Source organism: Daucus carota, chromosome 3 (genome assembly GCF_001625215.2).
Source record: "Daucus carota subsp. sativus chromosome 3, DH1 v3.0, whole genome shotgun sequence".
In the NCBI taxonomy this organism is placed as follows: Eukaryota; Viridiplantae; Streptophyta; class Magnoliopsida; order Apiales; family Apiaceae; genus Daucus; species Daucus carota.
Genome location: NC_030383.2, coordinates 50,736,276 through 50,751,013, shown reverse-complemented (window position 1 = coordinate 50,751,013; position 14,738 = coordinate 50,736,276). Strand labels below are relative to the sequence as shown.

Below are 14,738 nucleotides of genomic sequence, written 5' to 3'. Positions count from 1 at the left end.
TGATATTTATTAAGATATAAATATAAAATATATACACTATTTAAAATTTTATTATATAACTAAATCATCACTCACCTAAAATTATTGAAAATTTGATATACAAAATGAGATTCTTGTCGAATCAAAGTCTTTGTCGTATAGTTAAAAAAATCACATGTATAATTTTACTAAATCATATATATAATTTTATTAAATCATAACAATTAAATATTCTAAAAATCGACTGATTAACCGAATAATCGATAATCAGACGGATTTTTAATACGATTTGATAAGATTCGGTCAAATCGATGATTAATTGGTCAAAACTGGATTAATCAGTCAAAAATCAAGTAGAATATTAAGATTTACAAAATTTTTGGGAAAAATTTATAATTCTAAATATTATTAAATATATAGTATTATTTATATGCATAATATTAAATTAATTCCAAATAATTATCATATTATAATTAATGTATATTAATGATTAGACATTAATGTATACTCCCTCCGTCCCAAAAAGAGTGAGCTGGTTTGACTTTTACGGAGATTAAGAAAAATGTAGTAAGTTTAGTTGAAAAGTGGGTAAAGTGGTGGGACCTACCAATATTTAATAATAGATTTGAGATAGTGGAGGAAGATAGTGGGTGTAATAGTGTTTATATTATTATAGAATGTAGATAGTGGAAGAAAGCAGTGGGTGTAACAGTGAAAAGTAGTGTTCAAAAATAGTAAGTATAGTAGGTTCATTCTTTTTGGGACGTCCCAAAAAGGAATAAGGGTCACATAAAATGGGATGGAGGGAGTAATAAATACGTTAGTATTAAAAGTCAATAATAACCTTTATATATATAAATATCTATTTTATACTATAATAAGCCAACATCAGTATAATTTGTAGTCGTACAAAATTTTGGTTTGGTCATGTTGGTTTGGTGATTCACTTTATAACTAAAAGTCTGTGCTACACGTAGAGTTCTTGTAGTATTACATCTCTAAACAGTTTGATATACTACCAAATAAAAACTCCATCATTATTTTTTTAAATATAATTTATAATTAGTTAAAAAATAAAAAAAAGTAAATTTACTATCATTAATATATATTACTATTATATAAAGCCAACATGTGTATAATTTGTAGTCGTACAAAATTTTGGTTTGGTCATGTTGGTTTGGTGATTCACTTTATAACTAAAAGTCTGCTATATGTAGAGTTCTTGTAGTCTTACATCTCTAAACAGTTTGATATACTACCGGATAAAAACTCCATCATTATTCTTTTAAATATAATTTATAATTAGTTAAAAAATTAAAAAAAAAAGTAAATTTACTATCATTAATATATATTACTATTATATAATAATTAATAATTAGTTTAAAATTATATAGTCGCCCGTGCTTTGCACCGGTTTAAGACTAGTATTTATGATAAGCAAAGATTAGTTTGCATCACCATTTCATACGTAATTTGTTAGAACTCACGGTTAACTTCTTACAAACAAAGCATCGCAACTTCAGTTGATATGCAGATGCCTATTAGCTAATGCATTTCTAGTGATCTCATTTGCAATTTTAACTTTCTGTGTAATTATTTGGGTACAAGACTGCTATTTATTGTAAAAGTACATGTGTCTAAAGATGACATTTCATACACACCAAACCAATAAAACTTGGTTGTTTAGTGTTGTCAATTCTAAGTTTAATTTTACAGTGTGCTGTACTACATAAATGTCTTCGCATGTATACGATATAAATGTCTTCACATCTCTGCAGCAAATGATTTACCGCATCCACATGTCTGTGTGGCATTCGGATTTTTGAAAGAGAAGCCACCACCAATTAGTGCATCACTGAAATCCAATTGCATCCCGTATATGAAAAGAAGGCTCTTTGGATCACAAACTGCAACAATCAAGTAGCGGAAAAAAAATGTACAATTAGTAATTACTAATAACATATTGCAGAAACATTGATATATGAGATCTTAGAAAAACTAGATGATATACTTGGGTGGATTATCCCATAAAATTCACTATCCTAGGGATTTTCCATCCGCATTAGGAATAAAACTTATAGATCACAACCCATAAACAAAGGGAATCGATTTTCTTCGTACTAATAACATATTGCAGAAACATTGATATATATGAGATCTAAAAAAAAAAACCACTACACAATATACTTGGGTGGATTATCCCACAAATCCACTATCCCAACCAAGAATTTTGCAACCGCAGTAGGAGTGAAACTTATAGGCCACAATCCATAATCAAAGAGAATCGCTTTTATCTCGATAATCAAGTCTATGATTATATGTAGGATTAAATACTTGGGAATGGAAACCCTAATAAAATAACCTGCTAAATTTTACTCCTGTTTCATATCAGGTATTATAGTATTAAGGTAGCCACTAAAAGTACGAAGCAGAAGGGAAATTAAAGGTTGATCTATGGCTATGTCACGTACTACTACGAAACTTTTAGGATTCAACTCTGATAAGTATGTTCATCTACATACCAACCTCTCTCAAAATCAGTTTTTACTAGCCATTGTGCCTTACTCTGACAAACCAGCCCAGCACCATAAATCAGACTTGAATTACTAAGTAGCGGGCAAAATAGTGAAGTTTCATTAAAACACGTCAATATGAAATGTCTAGCGGCACTCAAATTGACCCCTAGATAACAGTTATCTCCTTGCCACTTTATTAGAAATTCAGCGACATTAACATTAATATAGGAGCCAGGGCTTTGCCAGTTCAGAACTGGTACCATCAGGAGCGCCATCATCTAGCTCAATACAAATTATATACTATACTATTATAACCGGAATAGGGTATAATTGGTTGGTATAGTACTTTGGTTAACACTGACATTAGCTGTTAGCGGATTGAATTAGATGTTTTGACTAGCTGATTGAAATAGATGTTTTGACTAGCGGATTGAATTAGAGGTTTCGTGTAAAACAGTTTGGTAAATATCTGTTTCATTAGCTTTTTATGACACATATCAAAAACGCTAACCCAAAAAGGCTCCTCGAAGTAGCTTTTTGAAAATTAGCTTTTTGCGGCCAAACCTCTGTTTCAATCCGCTGACTATCAAACACTATCATTAGCGGATTGAAATGGTCAAACCTCTAACTCACCCCAAACCTCTAATTTTTTCCCAAATCGCTAACTTCCAAACACGGCCAATATCCATAATGAATTAAACAAACACTTTTTAAAATCAATTAATTAGTTGAACTGTCCTTGATTGCTACAAACACTCACTCTAACTCAAAATTAATTGGTCGGTTAAATTGTACTTGGCAACTACAAACACTCACTCCAAAATTATTTCTTACCCCAACTAAGTCTAAACATACAATTATTTCTTTAAGTAAATTATAATCTCTATAATGAAATTCCAAATGTACCAATAATTTTATTAAAATTTAATTTAATCAAAAAAATTATTCTATCAAGATTATAAATTGATTATAACTGCAATATAGAATTATAATTCTAACATAATCATGCACATTTTCATCACAAGTTTTATAATATGAAGAGAGTCTTATAATTATTTCTCACTGGCCTCCGGATCTTAACTGTAGAAAAACAATAATACTCAAGTTAAGGAGATTAAATAAAACATATAAAATCAAATCAAACAAAAAGGTTTATATTATACAATATACATATATATTTCTGATAAAAAAATGTTTTGTGTGTATATATATATATATATATATATATATATATATATAAATTTATTTGTTAACCCGTGCTTTGCATGGGTAAAAAGCTAGTAAAATATTAAAAACTGTATTCTGGCAAAAATGCGAGGCAAACAAGATAATAAGAGTAACACAATTAAATTTCATTGCCACGGGCAGTAATACATGATTGACACACACAGAGGCATATACCACTACTAAAATGGATATATTGATCTCTATATCCTTAAAAGGCCTCATCAACCAACCAGATAAAACATTAAGGATATAAGAACACAAATATTATTTATACTTAGTTGAAGACCTTAAAGGTACATCTGGTATATTTAAATAATGAACATGATCTATAACAAAGATATTTTAGACTTGTACTCTTCCACTAAGAGTCTTTTCAGTCTTCACATGAACCACGGTTTGATGATATGAAGATTGAACCATGGAATTTACAAGATACTGTATGCATTTAATATCAATCTACTAAACTTAGGTAAAATAGTGAAAAAGATAGGACATACCAATATTAAAACCATTGTATTCCATAACTGAGTCATCAGATCGAGCGTTTTCTTTGTTCTCAAACTCCATTGTGTAGGACATGCCAGAGCATCCACCTTGTTTAACACCAATTCTCAAGCATAGATCTTCTTTCCGTTCAGCCTTCATCTTGTTCAAGTGCTTTAATGCATCATCTGTTATAGATATTGCTGGTGCAATGCCACCAGATGTTGATGGTGCTGAAAGATACAACAAACTATCACATGTAATTGGTAAACTGAAGATGAAATTATCGTATACAACCATTGCAACAAAAGAAAATCTATTACTTCAACTTATTAGAAGTTGAGAAAATTGAAAAATCCGTGAGCAATTTCAAATTCCTAAACTTTCGGATACATTGACATAATAGCATAACAATAAGCATCGGAAGCACCATGACTTTTCTACTTTGATAATCTATCTAACCAAACCTAGTATATTTACATATAATCTATACCAGAAATGGTCGCTGATGATACGGCTCCTCTTAACCCCTATACTAGAGATTCACAATTTAACGCATCGAAATATTATGAACAAAATTGGAACAAATATTATGAGAATTATAATCCCGGAAACAAAACAAACATAAGCAGAGTTGTAGAGCTGGTGGTTTCAATTAGAATTCCAAAAAACATAAATCTTCAATTTTCATTTTGATCGAATTCAAGAACAATATAGAGATGATCAACATATAATAAGCACAGTGTGAGACTATAAAAAAGCATAATTAAAAAAGAAATATGATTACCTTGAGTGGATACAGATCGAATGAATAAGTTATTTTTTCTGAGAGGTAGTGATCGGAAAGAAACAGACGGTAGCTTTTGAGGAAGAAGACTAATTTTGTTTGGGAGAGAAGATTGATAAAGTGACGGAGGAGAAGACAAGGTCCATGAGAACAGCGCCATTTTCAGATTGGCCGAGAGAGAGAGCGGAGAGAGACGAGAGAGGGAGATTTTTGTTATTTTTAATTATTTATACACATATATTGAGGTCTGTATTTATCCACCACAGTACCACACTGCTATGTTTTGGAATTTATCAAATATACTACTTTTTAGAATCTTATTTGCAAAAATAATATCTTCCTAAATTAATTGCATATCTACTAAACTAAGTTTCCAAATTGTAAAAATACTACCCCCTCCCCTGCAACTAAATGCAACCTCATATGCAACTGAATGCCTGATTTCAAGTTCCACTTTTCAAATGTCATCTTCGACCTCATCCTTGGAATCCATATGTGTATATATATATATATATATATATATATATATATATATATATATATATATCGATTCTGAAAATCTGGTCGAAAATGACATTTGGAGACTGGAACTTTAAATCAGGCATTTAGTTGCATTTGGTTGCATTCATTTGATTCTATTTTGATCTAATGGCCCCGCCAGGGGCACCCATACATCATTTGTAATTTACAGTTTTCAGTTGCATTTAGTTGCATATGAGATTGCATATTCAGTTGAATATTGCCCCTGCGGGGCCTGCAACCTAAATCCACCACAATATCAACCCCACCCTAATAAAATTCAGTTGCGTATGAGGTTGCATTCAGTTATTTCTATTTTGATCTAATGGCCCCGCCAGGGGCACCCATACATCAATTGTAACTTACAGTTTTCAGTTGCATATGAGATTGCATTCAACCATATGCAACTGAATGCAACCTCATATGCAACTGCAACTCCTGATTTCAAGTTCAGGAACTTGAAATCAGGCATTCAGTTGCATCTGGTTGCATTCAGTTGCAGAAGGGAGGGGTAGTATTTTTGCAATTTAGAAACTTAGTGTAGTAAAATTGCAAATAGCTATTCTTGAGAAAAGTAAATTTACAAAAATTTACTTTTTCCTATATATTTATGAAAAAACCCCTTTAACCAATTACCCGAATGAAAATAATATATATTTAACCGATTCAAATAAATTGTATTTTTAAATAAAAATTTAACTAATTTTTCACATTTCATATACTATTTCATTTACGTTTCATTTTTGATGATATAACAATTATTATTTCATATTTCTTTTGTATATATAAAATAGTTTATGATATTATATTATCTTAACACAAAACTTACCCACAATATGAATACCGCTTATTTTTTATCTAACATCATAAATAAATTATAACACACCATTAAATTTTTTAATATAAATTGCTTAATACTAGTTTTTGTTTCTTATACAATATGTTATGAATGTAAAATATAACATTAGTATTTTAAAAGTTATATATTGTCATAAAATATTATATTTTTGAATAAAGTCTCATTAATCATGATTGCACCAAAAATTGAATGAGATGAATTTATAATAATATGAGAATGTAATATATTCCTGAAAATTGTGGTAAATTGTCAATATGGTATATGTTTTCTGTGTCCCGTTTTAGTTGTTACATTTGATTTTTAACTGGTCAAATTGATCAAAATTTAACCAAAACTTATAAATAATTTATCAATTGATAAGATAAAAAAATACGTCATTGAGAATAATTTTTAGGGCTTTTTTTTTTATTAATAATCACGTTTTCAATCTTATTTCCAAAAATACTACCTTATCCAATCTTATTTTCAAAAATACTACCTTCTCTAAAATATTTTCAAAAATACTGTGGTTGCATATGCAACCATATATGCAACTGAATTCCTGATTTCAAGTTCCAGTTTTCAAATGTCATTTTCGACCTCATCTTTGGAATCGAAATCTGAAACTTGAAATCAGGATTTGTAGTTGCATATATGGTTGCATATGGGTTGTATTCAGTTGATTCTATTGTAATCTAATGGCCCCGCCAGGGGCACCCATACATCAGTTGCAACTTACAGTTTTCCGTTGCATATGAGGTTGCATATGAGGTTGCACGCAACCCCATATGCAACCTCATATGCAACTAAATGCAACTGAAAACTGTAAGTTCCAACTGAAGTATGGGTGCCCCTGGCGGGGCCATTAGATTGCAATAGAATCAACTGAATGCAACCTCATATGCAACTAAATGCAACCTCATATGCAACTAAATGCAACTGAAAACTGTAAGTTCCAACTGAAGTATGGGTGCCCCTGGCGGGGCCATTAGATTGCAATGGAATCAACTGAATGCAACCTCATATGCAACTAAATGCAACCTCATATGCAACTAAATGCAACTGAAAACTGTAAGTTGCAACGGATGTATGGTGTGCCCCTGGTGGGGCCATTAGATTGCAATATAATCAACTGAATGCAACTGAATACAACCATATGCAACTATATATGCAACTGAATTTCTGATTTCGAGTTCCAGTTTTCAAATGTCATTTTCGACCTCATATTTGGAATCCATATATATATATATATATATATATATATATATATATATATATATATATATATATATATATATATATATATATATATATATATATATATATATATATCGACTCCAAAGATGAGGTCGAAAATGACATTTGAAAACTGAAACTTGAAATCAGGATTTGTAGTTGCATATATGGTTGCATATGCAACCACCGTATTTTTGGAAAATATTTTCAAAAAGGTAGTATTTTTGAAAATATATTAGAGATTTGAAAATAAGATTAGATAAGGTAGTATTTTTGAAAATAAGATTGAAAAAACAATATACAAGATAATTCCCCTAATTTTTAATCTACTTAAATATGTAATTTTTAGTTTTCTATAGAGATTTAACAACTAAAAGGAGGGATTAAACAATAGATAGTACTCCCTTGTCCCGGTCAATAGCATACATGACTGGGGCGTGACACAGATTTTAATGCTTCAATATATAATATAGTTTTGTAAATTATTTTTAAATTTTTTTTTTGTATAAAAATATAAATGTTATATTTTTATAAAAAAATTTTAAAAATAAATTGTAAAATTATATTTTATAAGAGACTTAAAAAACATGTCGAGAAGTTAAGAAAACGTAAACAATTGACTGGGACAGAGGGAGTATATTGGAAAGACACATGAAAAATATAAAATTATTTAGTACTTTGTCAGTTGTGTCTCTTTGAAAATCCAGCAAGGATGATTTGAAGTCAACATATGACGACCACTACGCTATCCACTATCAGATATTTTTATTTATTTAGATTTGGATGTCAAAAGATAACACCTCCTTTTGATATGGTATTTAAATCAGCCGGACGCCCCATATAATAATTTAATGTGACAAAAATATGCTATTTGATATGAAAATTAATTTTCGACATATATATTTTATAAATTGACAAATTTTAAATAAATAAAAGGGGTTTTTTCATAAATATATAGGAAAAAGTAAATTTTTGTAAATTTACTTTTCTCAAGAATAGCTATTTGCAATTTTACTACACTAAGTTTCTAAATTGCAAAAATACTACCCCTCCCTTCTGCAACTGAATGCAACCAGATGCAACTGAATGCCTGATTATCAGGAGTTGCAGTTGCATATGAGGTTGCATTCAGTTGCATATGGTTGAATGCAATCTCATATGCAACTGAAAACTGTAAGTTACAATTGATGTATGGGTGCCCCTGGCGGGGCCATTAGATCAAAATAGAAACAACTGAATGCAACCTCATAAGCAACTGAATTTTATTAGGGTGGGGGTGATATTGTGGTGGATTTAGGTTGCAGGCCCCGCAGGGGTAATATTCAACTGAATATGCAATCTCATATACAACTAAATGCAACTGAAAACTGTAAATTACAAATGATGTATGGGTGCCCCTGGCGGGGCCATTAGATCAAAATAGAATCAACTGAATGCAACCAAATGCAACTGAATGCAACTAAATGCCTGATTTAAAGTTCCAGTCTCCAAATGTCATTTTCGACCAGATTTTCAGAATCGATATATATATATATATATATATATATATATATATATATATATATATATATATATATATATATATATATATGGATTCCAAGGATGAGGTCGAAAATGACATTTGAAAAGTGGAACTTGAAATCAGGCATTCAGTTGCATATGAGGTTGCATTTAGTTGCAGGGGAGGGGGTAGTATTTTTGCAATTTAGAAACTTAGTTTAGTAGATATGCAATTAATTTAGGAAGATGGTATTTTTGCAAATAAGATCCTAAAAAGTAGTATATTTGATAAATTCCCTAAATAATATTATATTAAATATTAATGAAATTTATATATATAGCATTGGATTGAGTGCAGGACTAATATTTTCATAGAATCATGTGACCAAAAGTATCATCGTTGGATTAGTTTGAACGGATTGTCTATCCTGTGCCCTCAGGGCACAGGTTAAGCTAGTTAAGATGCTCTCTTTTTCTGACCCACCACCTTGTCCTCTCTCCTGTTCACGTCAAACTAAACATCATAATTAATACTTTCTCGACTACTGTGTTTTTTTCTTAACCTTTTCACTTCTGAGAAACTTTCATTTAAAAATAAAATTATTAATAGATTTTTTTTTGTTTTACAATAAGTAAAAATATTTCTACTTTATTAATGATATTTTACAATAAGTGAAAATATTTCTGATATTTTATAACAGAGATATAAATAAAATAATAAATTATTATATTTCAATATATTATAATATTTTCAATTTTCAATTTTCAAATATCAATGTATCAATGTATATTGTAATATATTCTATATTTCATGTTAAACACCACGACACATTTTAAATTTTGCAGTTGGACATTTTAATATATAATTTAATATAATATATTGTTATAATTATTTTTGAAGTTAATATATCATCTTTATATAAATATGTTATTGTGAATACACGTATTTTATTTAAATTATAGAGAAATTATCTAACATTAATAATATGTAAGCATATGCAAATTTAAACAAAAGAATAAATAAACAATAGCACTTTTAAGAAATATAAGAGACATTAATTTAATATTAGAATTTCAAAGATTCAAGACATAGTCATTACAATAAATTTAACAAGATCTCTAGATTTTCAAGCACAAAATAGGATTTATGCTGCTGGAGTTTTTGTCTTCTTGATTTTTCTTCCTTTTTGCCTCATGATTCACACTAAAATTTCCCCTTTCTGGACAAGTTGTAACATTATGACCAACTATCTTACAGTAGCTACATCTTTTAGATTTTTTGGCCAGCTCTTTTCCACTTTTCATTCTTCCTTTCTTGGGACGTCCCTTTGTGATGGAAGTTGGAGGGCACTGAACAATTTCTGCAGGATCACGGCTCATACCTTCTTCCTCAACAGCTATTTCCTCTCCACTTGGATAAAAATTCTCAGGAATAGTCTCACAAATATAATGATCACTCATGCCATCTTGAAATTCATCACGACACCAACGTAATGACAAATACTTAACAGGAATTTGAAAATGATCTTCATGGAGAAACACACTCAATATGTGACGACAAATAATTCCCCAAAATTCAAAATTTTTGCAACACTACATCATTCTCGCATATTACCTCATGTGTCTGTGAATGTAAATATTTGTAATACTTCACCATAAAAATGGATGGGGTCAATTTAGATACCTGGTACAGAGTTGCCCGTTCAAACTGTTCTTGAAATTTTTTGAAAGAAAATTTTGTGAAGAGATTATACACTTGCTCCTCCAAAGGTGACAATGTTCTTAAAGATGAACCTCTGTAAGTATCCAACATGGTGTGATGTAGGTTACTCTGTCCAATATCTTCAATAGCAAGATCAACCTATAGAATTAAATATTAAAATCAATAAATTTAAAACACAATAAATTAAAATAATATACATGACTTTTAAGTAAAACAACCTACTTGTTTCATAAGTTGAGTCAAACTTGAGCGAGAATTTGTAAAACCTTTTACAAAACTATTTATACTTTCAGATCTCCCTGTAGTTGTCATGCCACCAAAAAAATATCCACGGAGATAGGATGGTACCCAAAATTCTTTCACTTCATACAACCCTTTGATATGCTTATTTTCTTGCAGATTATACTTTGAAATTATCTCAGGCCAATCATGTTCAAAATCTTCAATATTATCCAACTTATAAAGCTTATAAAACTCACCACACCAAGTAAAATATATCTCCCTGAGAATTGAGGTAAACCAGCTACTAAATTTTGAGGTGATATGCCAAATACAAAATGCATGCTTAGTGAATGGCATTTCAACTTTGATAGCTTGTTTAATACATGCATCTTGATCTGTAATGATAGTCTGAGGAGGCTTTCTCATGAGTGTAACAAAAGTCTGTCAACCAAAACAATAATAAATTTAAATATATTAAAATTTATATATGTGCAACTATATTTATTTATGAATATAAAATATTATTACTATAAACAAATATATATATAGGCATATATATAATTATTACAAATAAATTTTGTACCTTCATCCGCCATTGAAATGTGTCCAGGGTTTCATTCCTGAGCAGAGCACAACCAAATAATATTGTTCTTCCATGATTGTCAATTCCAACAAATATGCCAAAAGGCATGTCATAATAATTTACCTTATATGTTGTGTCAAATGCCACAGCATCTCCATACTTTTTGTAGCCATTGAAGCAATATGCAGATACCCATAAAATATGCTCCAACCTATTTTGTTCATCAACTGTGTAGTTATATTGAAAATTTGGATTTTCAATTTTCTCCACTTTACACTGCTCCAGAAGACTCATCACATCATTTTGTCCATTTTTTTGACGAATTTTTCCTAAGAAATTATGAACATCCTTACGGAGAAAGGGAAGATCTCCGTGTCTCATATTTTTCTCCAACTCCATCACCCTCATTATTTGTCTAACAGAGAGCCCTGCTTCTTTATATAATAAAATTTGCTCTTCATCTTCTTTTGATATTGCACGGTAAGATGGAAGAAAACGTACTTGATCAGGTGGCAATAATTTGTGGTTATGTTCCACAACAAATCTGGTAACATGCCATTCTTCCGGAAAAATCTCAAAAGATCTTTTTAAAAGTATTCGAATTGAGGCTTTACATCCACACCGTGTAGACTCTCTGTTTCTTTGATTCTTATTCACATTCACAATCTTTTTACCAGGAAATCCCTCATGATGACAAAAAAAATCTCTCCTATTCACTTTTCCATCCTTTTTACTTGTTGTGAATCTTCCTTTTCTAACAGAAAAACCACTTCTTTTGGCATATATCTCATAAAATTTACAAGCGTCTTCTTCACTTGAAAAGGATTGACCAAGAAAAGGCTCAAAATTATTTTCAACAGGGTGTTCATCTATTTCTCCACCACATGTATTAAAACTAATACCATCACCATCATCAGTGGGGAGTTCATTCAAATCCTCTGCATCATTATTAAACTAAATCAAAATATAATTATTTAAGAGTATATACACATATCATACCTACATCACACATTATGTATACTAACAATACTAACAAAATTACAAAGAAGTAAAGTTAGTGTTAATACCTGCTATGTAGTACCGGTGACTCTGCTTAGATTTGAGTTTATGGATATAAGCACTGGATATAAGCACTAAAGAATGAAATCATAAGGTGAATAATATGATTAAGGAACAAGGAGACGGAGAAGGATGGTATCTCAAACTTTTGGCGCGTAGAAGATCAAATGACAATTGATATTGATATGCATAATTTTACTTTTCAATCTGATGTTTGCTATTTTTATAAAAATGTGTGCTTTGTTAAATTTTTATACAAGTTATTAGAAATTGTTGATCTTGTAAACTTTATACTATTTTATTATTAAATAAAATAAGTATAGTAAAAATAAAATAAATTAATATTTTAAAATAAATATTCAGTTTAATATAAAAATAAGAGTAAAGAATATTAAAGTAAAATAAAAATATTATGTTATTTATATATATGATATTAGATATTGTTAAATCTACTGTAATGACAATAACTTGAATGTTTGAAATTCTACAAATATTATTAATTTTATGTTTCTTATATTTCTCATATGCTATTTTTTGTTCAAATTTGCATATAACATATTTATATTTTTAGCATATGTAAAATGTTTGTTAAATCAAATAAATGATAATGTTTTATTGAAGTACACGTGATTTTTTTGACCTCATGTTTATCAAGTTCCAAATAATTTATATTTTAGAAATAATGCAGTGAACATAATAAAATTATATATTTTTATTTATATATTTATAATATGTAAAAAGAGTAAAACCAAATAAATTAAGTTAATATTTTTACTTATTGTAAAACAAAAAAAAATCTATTAATAATTTTATTTTTAAATGAAAGTTTCTCAGAAGTGAAAAGGTTAAGAAAAAAATACAGTAGTCGAGAAAGTATTAATTATGATGTTTAGTTTGACGTGAACAGGAGAGAGGACAAGGTGGTGGGTCAGAAAAAGAGAGCATCTTAACTAGCTTAACCTGTGCCCTGAGGGCACAGGATAGACAATCCGTAATTCGAATTGTGCAGCTGTGATTATCCTAAGCATTATACTCCCTCCATCCCATATTAAGTGTCCACTTTGCAAATTTCACACATCTTAAGAAACAATTAATGTAATGTTTTTATCATTGTCTTCACACACCTATTCACCTTGGTTTTTATAAATATTAATTACGTATAGCACCATTCTTAGTGTGTATTTTGACCTTTCTTCATTGGAACTAGTTGGTTGTAATTAATACTATATTGGAACTAGTAAAAAATTGCATGGGTTAAAGAGTATGACACATATTTTGGGATTTTTTTTTATAGCAAAGTGGACACTTAAAATGGGATGGAGGGAGTATAAAAATTAAGCATTAATTACTGATACGTATACGCTAAAAGCACCGTAGTCTTAAGGGACATGGACTTAGTGTCTGTTTGGGAGCCAGAAGTTGCTTCTGCTTTTGTCTTCTACTTTTCCGCTAGGGGTCCCTCTACCTGTCCCTCTTCCCTGTCTACCACCACTGCCACCATTGCTAGCTCCTCGTCTTATAGTTACCACCATCATAGCAAGTAGTGACAACAACACAAGCATCAACATGATCAACGCCTATAAAAATATACTCTCTCCGTCCTAGTGAATGGTATACGTTCACTGTTCACTGGAGTGCAAGACTGATAGAGAGTCCGTGGGTGTACAACAAGCCAAAAAGGGGACCAGTCTATATTAATTTAGACGAAGAGAGTGCTGGCTCGGTTGAAGTACTAACCAATAGAGTCCATAAGATGCAAAAGGTTCAAGTGCACAAAATGCAAGCTGCCGGCAGCACTGCAAGTATTGTTCCCAAGCATGGAATATTAGATATTCGATCCGAATGGGAGATGAGGAACGGGAGCCAAGCTGCACAGAACACCGGCTGAGCAATTTGAGAAATTTAAGCATGTTAGTTTGCAGAATCAGGGAAAAAAAAGGATGGATGAGACAGTTGCATGTAAAGGAATTGAGAAACGAGACAAGACAACTAAAAAAAGAAACTGAAAAACAGAGGTATTAGAATATGAAATGTATTTTTAGATATGTTCCTTGTCTATGTTATTC

General features: G+C 30.3%; 1 protein-coding gene and 1 pseudogene across 1 annotated transcript; both read right to left on the bottom strand.

Annotated features, from left to right (window-relative positions):
- Nucleotides 1–1,613: 1,613 nt before the first annotated feature.
- LOC108211243 (iron-sulfur assembly protein IscA, chloroplastic) lies at nucleotides 1,614–5,218 on the bottom strand. The gene is made up of 3 exons (XM_017382787.2): nucleotides 4,993–5,218; nucleotides 4,220–4,438; nucleotides 1,614–1,886 (listed from the first exon to the last, which is right to left on the bottom strand). Exons 1-3 carry the CDS (start codon nucleotides 5,150–5,152, stop codon nucleotides 1,744–1,746), a joined length of 522 nt encoding a protein of 173 aa, XP_017238276.1. The 5' UTR covers nucleotides 5,153–5,218; the 3' UTR covers nucleotides 1,614–1,743.
- A 4,986-nt stretch (nucleotides 5,219–10,204) lies between these two features.
- LOC135151567 (protein FAR1-RELATED SEQUENCE 11-like) lies at nucleotides 10,205–12,919 on the bottom strand (annotated as a pseudogene).
- Nucleotides 12,920–14,738: the final 1,819 nt, after the last annotated feature.

Coding starts and splice junctions, on each gene's coding strand:
- LOC108211243 (XM_017382787.2), bottom strand. CDS start 5,152: ATGGCGCTGTTCTCATGGACCTTGTCTTCTCCTCCGTCACTTTATCAA. Junction 4,439..4,992: donor TCGATCTGTATCCACTCAAG/GTAATCATATTT, acceptor TGTATCTTTCAG/CACCATCAACATCTGGTGGC. Junction 1,887..4,219: donor ATACAATGGTTTTAATATTG/GTATGTCCTATC, acceptor TGATTGTTGCAG/TTTGTGATCCAAAGAGCCTT.